Below are 9799 nucleotides of genomic sequence, written 5' to 3' on the forward strand. Positions count from 1 at the left end.
AAAAAAGCCCAAAACCTTTCAGTTTTGAAGCCTGCCCTCCCCTGCCCAAGTGATTTGCAATTTCTTCTTTTTAAAACGGAAAGGAGATGCTGTTTATTTTTTAACATTGCCTTCTAAGTTCAGATACACTTTACACCATATTTTTATGTTGGTTCCTCACAGACACATGACACTCATGAAGCATGTCTTTGTAATCACTGAATTTGGCAGAACTTTGCCTTCTGAGGTTTTAAAGTGATGTGTGACTTATATAGCTGTAAGCATCTTGGAAGTACTGCAGAAGTGCTTGTCAGTTCTGTTAACACTGAACTCATCCTCTGAAAACTAGACAAATTTTTAACCAAGTTGTAGTGTCTCATCTTTATTGATGATCTGGATGAGGGCATCGAGTCCATCATCAGTAAATTTGCTGACGACACCAGGCTGGGGGCAGGAGTTGATCTGCTGGAGGGTAGAGAGGCTCTGCAGAGGGACCTCGACAGGCTGGGCAGATGGGCAGAGTCCAAGGGCATGAGGTTGAACACATCCAAGTGCCAGGTTCTGCACATTGAATAGAATAGAATAGAATAAACCAGGTTGGAAGAGACCTTTGAGATCATCGTGTCCAACCTATCATCCAACACCACCTAATCAACTAAACCATGGCACCAAGCATCCTGTCAAGCCTCGCCCTGAACACCCCCTGCGACGGCGACCCCACCACCTCCTCGCAGCAACCCCATGCAGTGCTACAGGCTGGGGTCAGAGTGGCTGGAGAGCAGCCAGGTAGAGAGGGACCTGGGGGTGCTGGTCGATGGTAGGCTGAACATGAGCCTGCAGTGTGCCCAGGCAGCCAAGAAGGCCAATGGCATCCTGGCCTGCATCAAGAACAGTGTGGCCAGCAGGAGCAGGGAGGTCATTCTGCCCCTGTACACTGCACTGGTTAGGCCGCACCTCGAGTACTGTGTCCAGTTCTGGGCCCCTCAGTTTAGGAAGGAGGTTGACTTGCTGGAGCGAGTCCAGAGAAGGGCAACGAACTTGGTGAGGGGTTTGGAACACAAGCCCTATGAGGAGAGACTGAGGGAGCTGGGGTTGCTTAGCCTGGAGAGAAGGAGACTCAGGGGTGACCTTATTGCTCTCTACAACTACCTGAAGGGAGGTTGTAGACAAGACGGATCTTGGTCTCTTCTCCCAGGCAGCCAGCAGCAGAACAAGAGGACACAGTCTCAGGCTGCACCAGGGGACGTTAAGGCTGGATGTCAGGAAGAAGTTCTACACAGAGAGAGTGACTGGCCATTGGAATGGGCTGCCTGGGGAGGTGGTGGAGTCGCCATCATTGGAGGTTTTCAGGAGGAGACTTGATGGGGTGCTTGGTGCCTTGGGCTAGTTGTTTAGGTGGTGTTGGATTGGTTGATGGGTTGGACGCGATGATCTTGAAGGTCTCTTCCAACCCGCTTTATTCTATTCTATTCTATCACAAGTATGCAACTTGGGAGACTCCAGAGAGGCTTAGTCAAGGAGATTGGGAGTAGAATTAACCAGGTTGGAAAAGACCTTTGAGATAGAACAGAATAGAATAGACCAGGTTGGAAGAGACCTTCAAGATCATCAAGTCCAACCTATCATCCAACACCACCTAATCAACTAAACCATGCAACCAAGCACCCTATCAAGTCTCCTCCTGAACACCTCCAATGATGGTGACTCCACCACCTCCCCAGGCAGCCCATTCCAATGGGCAATCACTCTCTCTGTGTAGAACTTCTTCCTAACATCCAGCCTTAACCTCCCCTGGCGCAGTTTGAGATTGTGTCCTCTTGTTCTGGTGCTGGTTACCTGGGAGAAGAGACCAACCCCCACCTGACTACAACCTCCCTTCAGGGAGTTGTAGACAGCAAGAAGGTCTGCTCTGAGCCTTCTGTTGTGTTCTGTGGTGTTCTGTTCTATCCTGTTCTGTTCCTTTCTGTTCCGTTCTGTTCTGTTCCGTTCTGTTCTGTTCCGTTTTGTTCTGTTCTGTTCTGTTCCTTTCTGTTCTGTTCCTTTCTGTTCCATTCTGTTCTGTTCTGTTATCCTCTGTTCTATTCTCAGAGTTCTCAGAGTCATGTGTTGGGAGGCTGCACCTTACAGTACTAGCTGCTTGTAGCACCTTGTTCCATTACTAGTCTAAAACTAGAGGACAGCAGTACCCTTAAGAGATGGTTCTGCTCATTGCCAGCTTCTTAAAACGTTTTTCTTTCATCTAGGCACATACCAAGTGTTGCTTTCAGTCAGAGATTTCTCTGGCAATAGATAAAATAATTGGGAAACAGTAGGTTTATTGCATTTGAAAGCTTCTCTAAGATGCTAGATTGAACATGGCTGTCCTTTTGTCTTACTGTTAGTAGAATCCATTTCAAGATTGAGTCAGCTTTCTTTTAACTATTTCATCTCTGTATATTTGATGAAGTCCTACCTTGGAATTGACAAGGAGGTCATACCATGTACATACTTTGCTGTCTTTTCACATTGATGTTTGTATTTCCTTGCTAGCTTGGCAGCTCTTTAATTAGAGCCCGTCCATCACCTAGCCACATAGCTCTCCAGGCAGATAAAACCCTTCCCTATGCTGAGGCCTGCAGTTGCTGTTCTTTACCTAATCCTGTCTTTGTGATTGATGAAACTAGCCAGCATCAGGAATAGTGTGGCCAGCAGGAGCAGGGAAGTCGTTGTGCCCCTGGACTCAGCACTGGTTAGGTCACACTTGGAGTACTGTGTTCAGTTCTGGGCTCCTCAGTTTAGGAAAGATGTTGAGTTGCTGGAAGGTGTCCAGAGAAGGGCAACAAAGCTGGGGAGGGGTTTGGAGCACAGCCCTGTGAGGAGAGGCTGAGGGAGCTGGGGTCACTCAGCCTGCAGAAGAGGAGGCTCAGAGGAGACCTTCTTGCTGTCTACAACTACCTGAAGGGAGGTTGTAGCCAGGTGGGGGTTGGTCTCTTCTCCCAGGTAACCAGCACCAGAACAAGAGGACACAGTCTCAGGCTGCACCAGGGGAGGTTAAGGCTGGATGTGAGGAGGAATTTCTTCACAGAAGGAGCGATTGGCCACTGGAATGGGCTGCCTGGGGAGGTGGTGGAGTCACCAGCACTGGAAGTGTTTAAAATAAGACTGGATGAGGAACTTAGTGCCATCAGTGGGTGCTATGGCCTTTGAAGTTTGCCTTGCTGAAAATCAGTGGGGATATAACTTGTGTTGTATTCAATACTGAGCACGAGGACGCTCTGGTGACTGAGAGAGTCGTTAGCCATTGGAATGTGCTGCCCAGGGAGGTGGTGGAGTCCCCATCCCTGGAGGTGTTCAAGAGGGGATTGGATGTGGCTCTTGGTGCCATGGTTTAGTCATGAGGTCTGTGGTGACAGATTGGACTGATGATCTTTGAGGTCTCTTCCAACCTTGGTGATACTGTGGTACTGTGGCCTATGGTTTAGCTGATTAGATGGTGTTGGGTGATAGGTTGGACTCCATGATCTCCAACTCTTTTCCAGCCTGGTTAATTCTGTATGTTACTGATGGACAACTCAGATTAAATGGGCACCTCTAGAAGACAGTCTGTCTGTCCTGCATATGGATGAGAAGGGACCACAGTCTTGTGAATCACAGTTTGCTGTGCCTGCTATTTTTCTTAGGCACTAATTAAAACAAGCTTTATCAACAGTGAACTCAGCTGTCGTGACTGCATCTCTGCCGGGAAGTGAAATGTTATCTTTCTGACTATGTTTATCAAAACAAACATACCAAACAAAGGCAAAAGCCTTATGCTGAATCATTTGCTGTGTTTTAGCTTCTGTTTCTGAAAGGTAATGTTGTCAGTGCAGTAGCAGAGCAGAAGAGAAGGCTGTTTTAACTAATGTGCTTGTTCAAATGTCTTGGGCAGTATCCACGTGGGAGAAACCAGATGGTTTTGTTTCATCTTCAAATGAGAAGAGTCAACGTGACTCATCTGAATCAGACTCAGAAGATAGTGGGAATGAAGCACAGAGTTCAGAAAGAAGTTTCAAGGTAAGTGTTCAGATCTATTTGATGTACTGCCTTAATTTTCTGGGATGAGGAGGTTTATCTTTTCCCCCCTTGTGATAGGCTGTACCGCGGTTGAACCGTATGACTGAACATTGAAGGCTGCACCTGTTTGCAGAGTCAAATGAATTGTTATTCAATTCTTTGGTCCGTTAGTGGCACAGTTCCACAACAGAAAGCATGATCCTTCCTTCAGCCCACCAGAAGCAGGTTGAATTCTGCAAGAGATGTGATGCTCTCTGAGAAAGGTCACTGTCATCTCTCTGAAGTAATCCATTCGGCGGTTTGGATTTCCGTGTGAGGATGACTTCAAACCTTCATTGGTGCATGTGACTGCTGAGAGACCTTCAGGAAATGCTTTGGAGTTAAAAAGCCCTATGAGGAGAGGCTGAGGGAGCTGGGGTTGCTTTGCCTGGAGAAGAGGAGGCTCAGGGGAGACCTTCTTGCTCTCTACAACTCCCTGAAGGGAAGTTGTAAACAGGCAGGGGTTGGTCTCTTCTCCCAGGCAACCAACACCAGAACAAGAAGACACAGTCTGGAGCTGCACCAGGGGAGGTTTAGGCTGGATGTTAGGAAGAAATTCTTCATAGAGAGAGTGATTGCCCATAGAAATGTGCTGCCCAGGGAGGTGGAGTCACCATCACTGGAGGTGTTTAGGAGGAGACTTGATGGGGTGCTTGGTGCCATGATTTAGTTGATCAGTGATGGGTTGGACACAATGATCTCGAAGGTCTCTTCCAACCTGGTCTGTTCTATGCTACTCTGTTCTATGCTACTCTGTTCTATGCTACTCTGTTCTATGCTACTCTGTTCTATGCTACTCTGTTCTATGCTACTCTGTTCTATGCTACTCTGTTCTGTTCTAAAATGGCATGGTTGTAGTTTCCTTATAAATTGAGAAACACATTGGCAGCACATAGTACAAAATCTCTATCAGTTACAATCCTTTTTGCTTCATGTTTCAGACACAGAGGGTGATTATAGCTCTGTTTTGGTCAGCTGTTCTTTCTCAAACTGGTAGTTCAGAACAGGCAGAAATGGTTTCAATACAAAATGGATTCACAGGCAGGGGTCAACACATCTTTTTCTCTCTCTGTGCATAATTGTAAACTACTACCAGGAGTCAGGTGTGAAGTGTGTGCATCATAAGTTTGTATTAGCTACCCCTTGCTAACTTCAGTCTTGAGGGATGGGATTTTCCAGCTTTAACTTTCTGTACCATCTAAGATTGATTTATTTTCCAACTCTCTATGTGGTGAAAGCACAAGGAGAAAAAAAATGCAGAGACTTTATTACAATAGGAGTTTATGTTGTTGGAAGTTACTCTTGGTTGCAAAGTGTGACTGGTAACTAAAAGATGTAAAATAAAGCTACATTGTGTTTTTATTTAGGCATTTTTGCTTAAGGTGGGTTTTTTCCTCTCTAGAGGAAAGGAGATAATGGTGAAGAATCAGAGGAAGGGAAAAAATCTGCCAAAGCTAAGAAGTTAAGTCCTTATGGGAAATGGCAAGAAGTCAAGCCAGAAGAAACTGCTGATAAAGAGAAGAGTACATCAGCTTCCCCAGAAGCTTCCAGCGATGCAGCCGAGGCCAAGCCTCTTGGGAAATGGAAAGCCATTAGTGAAAAAGAAGATGAAGAACCATGGTGAGTATCCTTTTACCACAGGTATTTCCATGATATTGGTTTTCAGAGCACTTGTTGTCAATGGCTGAATCTTTTCCTTCTGCATTCTGGCAGAATTAGCACAGCAGTGACTGAAAATGTAGCTCAGATACAATTCTTCCCACAGTGATTCTGTGAAGTAGTAGCTTTCCATGACAGATAATGGTGGTGTTTTGGTTGGAGTGGAGTGGTTCTAGTGGAGTGGTGGTGGAGTCACCATCACTGGAGGTGTTCAGGAGGAGACTTGATAGGGTGCTTGGTGCCATGGTTTAGTTGATTAGGTGGTGTTGGATGATAGGTTGGACACGATGATCTTGAAGGTCTCTTCCAACCTGGTTTATTCTATTCTAATCTAGTGTAGAAGTTCACCATGGGTACAAAGTTAAAGTGATTTCAAGACTCATTATCATTCATCATCTTGTTAGGTCACACCTTGAGTCCTGTGTCCAGTTCTGGGCCCCTCAGTTTAAGGACATTGAGACACCTGAACATGTCCAGAGAAGGGCAACAAGGCTGGGGAGAGGCCTTGAGCACAGCTCTGTGAGGAGAGGCTGAGGGAGCTGAGGTTGCTTAGCCTGGAGAAGAGGAGGCTCAGGGGAGACCTTATTGCCCTCTACAACTACCTGAAGGGTAGTTGTAGCCAGGTGGGGGTTGGTCTCTTCTCCCAGGCAACCATCACCAGAACAAGAGGACACAGTCTCAGGCTGCACCAGGGGAGGTTTAGGCTGGAGGTGAGGAGAAAGTTCCTCACCGAGAGAGTTGTTAGCCATTGGAATGTGCTGCCCAGGGAGGTGGTGGAGTCACCGTCCCTGGAGGTGCTCAAGTGGGGATTGGATGTGGCACTTGGTGCCATGGTCTAGTCATGAGGTCTGTGGTGATAGGTTGGACTTGATGATCTTTGAGGTCTCTTCCAACCTTGGTGATACTGTGATCTTTCTCAGAGGTTGAATATCAACTGTTTAAATGTAGTTACTCTAAGCTTCCGTTCCTTAGAATAATTTCCTTCGAGAAGCTGGTTCAGCTGCCTCAGAAGCTCTGGGGGCTATGTTTTAAACTACTTTCAACCTTGGATGCCAGCATAGACAGCTTTCTCAGGGCCTCCAACTTCCAGGCTAAATTCTATTTCTTTTTTTATTAGCTGAGTGAACTCTGCTTGGAGCTCAGGATCTATTTTGACCTTCTACAATGACCAGCAACCTGATTTGGTTGAGTTACTGCCACAAGCAGTGAATTATTTCTCACTTTGTGGTGGTGTACTGACTAACTGGTCACTTGAAGGACACAGCCTAAAAGACACTTCCTATTTATTGTCATACTTTCAACCAGTACTGCAGTAACAGACTTTTGCCTGTTCCTTAACTTCCCTCATTTCAAAACAAGTTAAGCAAAACCAAAGCAAAAATCACCACAACCTTTCCTGCTGTCATAGAATCAGTCAGGGTTGGAAGGGACCACAAGGATCATCTAGTTCCAACCCCCCTGCCATGGGCAGGGACACCTCACACTAGATCAGGCTGGCCAGAGCCTCATCCAGCCTGGTCTTGAACACCTCCAGGGGTGGGGCCTCAACCACCTCCCTGGACAACCCATTCCAGGGCTTCACCACTCTCATGGGGAAGAACTTCCTCCTCACCTCCAGCCTGAATCTCCCCACCTCCAGCTTCATTCCATTCCCCCTAGTCCTATCATTCCCTGAGATCCTGAGAAGTCCCTCCCCAGCCTTCTTGGAGGCCCCCTTCAGATACTGGAAGGCCACAATGAGGTCACCTTGGAGCCTTCTCTTCTCCAGACTGAACAGCCCCAACTCTGTCACTATGAGTAAGTCCCAGAGACTCTTTCTGTAATGATTTAGCTATGGACATGAAAGACAAAATGTGTAATCTAATTATGTCAATTTTAAATCTGGAAGCTATCTCTCTCTCCCATGTCCAGCTGATGTACTGCAGATGCTTTCACAACATGCATCTCATCAGGAGGTTTGATGTGTGTCATTCTGCTGCAGTGCCTGGGATGGTTTATATTCTTTAGTGAAGCATGCTGTCTTTTATGGCCAGTTTCTTGTTGTAGGGCCCTCAAAGAGTCTAAAGAAATTAGGGTTCAGAGAATGAAAATAGTCTTTGCCATCATATTCACCCTGTTCTCCAGCATTATAGTTCTCAATTATTCAGCATATAGTGGCAACAGTGGCAGGATAGGATAGGATAGGATAGAAGTAACCAGGTTGGAAAAGACCTTTGAGATCACCAAGTCCAACCTATCACCCAACACCATCTAATCAACTAAAGCATGGCACCAAGTACCCCATCCAGTCTCTTCCTAAACACCTCCAGTGATGGTGACTCCACCACCTCCCTGGCAGCCCATCCCAATGGCCAATCACTGTTCTGGGAAGAATTTCTTCCTAACATCCAGCCTAAACCTCCCCTGGCACAGCTTGAGACTGTGTCCTCTTGTGCTGGTTGCCTGGGAGAAGAGACCAACCCCCACCTGGCTACAACCTCCCTTCAGGTAGTTGTAGACAGCAAGGTCTCCCCTGAGCCTCCTCTTCTCCAGGCTAAACAATCCCAGCTCCCTCAGCCTCTCCTCATAGGGCTTGTGCTCAAGGCCTCTCCCCAGCCCTGTTGCCCTTCTGTGGACATGTTCAAGTGTCTCAATGTCCTTAGGAGAAAATTCTTCTCCATGAGGGTGATGAGGCACTGAAAGGGGATACCCAGAGAAATTGTGGAGGCACCAACCCCAGAAGCGTTCAGAGTTGGATGAGGATTCAAGCAACCTGGTCCAGCAGGAGTTGTCCCTGCCCATGGCAAGAGGATTAGAATTATATTTAGGGTCCCTTCCAACCCAAACCTGTGATTCTGTGATTTGTTCATAGAATCAATAAGGTTGGAAAAGACCTCAAAGATCATCAAGTCCAACCTGTCACCCAACACCTCATGACTACTAGACCATGGCACCAAGTGCCATGTCCAGTCCCCTCTTGAACCCCTCCTTTCTCTTCCCCTCCTTTCTCTTCCCCTCCTTTCTCTTCCCCTCCTTTCTCTTCCCCTCCTTTCTCTTCCCCTCCTTTCTCTTCCCCTCCTTTCTCTTCCCCTCCTTTCTCTTCCCCTCCTTTCTCTTCCCCTCCTTTCTCTTCCCCTCCTTTCTCTTCCCCTCCTTTCTCTTCCCCTCCTTTCTCTTCCCCTCCTTTCTCTTCCCCTCCTTTCTCTTCCCTCCTTTCTCTTCCCCTCCTTTCTCTTCCCCTCCTTTCTCTTCCCCTCCTTTCTCTTCCCCTCCTTTCTCTTCCCCTCCTTTCTCTTCCCCTCCTTTCTCTTCCCCTCCTTTCTCTTCCCCTCCTTTCTCTTCCCCTCCTTTCTCTTCCCCTCCTTTCTCTTCCCCTCCTTTCTCTTCCCCTCCTTTCTCTTCCCCTCCTTTCTCTTCCCCTCCTTTCTCTTCCCCTCCTTTCTCTTCCCCTCCTTTCTCTTCCCCTCCTTTCTCTTCCCCTCCTTTCTCTTCCCCTCCTTTCTCTTCCCCTCCTTTCTCTTCCCCTCCTTTCTCTTCCCCTCCTTTCTCTTCCCCTCCTTTCTCTTCCCCTCCTTTCTCTTCCCCTCCTTTCTCTTCCCCTCCTTTCTCTTCCCCTCCTTTCTCTTCCCCTCCTTTCTCTTCCCCTCCTTTCTCTTCCCCTCCTTTCTCTTCCCCTCCTTTCTCTTCCCCTCCTTTCTCTTCCCCTCCTTTCTCTTCCCCTCCTTTCTCTTCCCCTCCTTTCTCTTCCCCTCCTTTCTCTTCCCCTCCTTTCTCTTCCCCTCCTTTCTCTTCCCCTCCTTTCTCTTCCCCTCCTTTCTCTTCCCCTCCTGTTTGCACTACACTGTGTTGTTTCCTCCAAGCAGTTTAACCCTTTTATGTTTTCCTCTCCCAGTGAAAATGTGGACCTGGAGCTTCCTACTACAGAGAGCGACACTCTGCCACCTCCAGTGCTCGATATCCCAGAAGAAGAAACAGTGATCTTCCAGGAGAAGACCGTCACCTCCCTTGGAGACCTGACAGAAGGGGTGCCCACCTTTAAGAAGAGGAAACCTGAAAATGGGAAATCCAGAAACTTGAGACCAAGACTCAGTGATCAGTAACACTTACCCAA

The 9799-nt window shown here is 47.4% G+C and overlaps 1 protein-coding gene across 1 annotated transcript in view; it reads left to right on the forward strand.

Annotated features, from left to right (window-relative positions):
- The window catches only part of WBP4 (WW domain binding protein 4), a 32457-nt gene extending 22658 nt beyond the window's left edge, over positions 1–9799 (forward strand). Inside the window, exons 8-10 of the mRNA XM_054163085.1 lie at positions 3887–4011; positions 5453–5670; positions 9581–9799. Coding sequence (XP_054019060.1) covers positions 3887–4011; positions 5453–5670; positions 9581–9788 — 551 coding nt within the window. The 3' untranslated portion in view covers positions 9789–9799. The remainder of the gene's footprint in view (positions 1–3886; positions 4012–5452; positions 5671–9580) is intronic.

Source organism: Dryobates pubescens, chromosome 7, assembly GCF_014839835.1.
Source record: "Dryobates pubescens isolate bDryPub1 chromosome 7, bDryPub1.pri, whole genome shotgun sequence".
NCBI lineage: Eukaryota > Metazoa > Chordata > Aves > Piciformes > Picidae > Dryobates > Dryobates pubescens.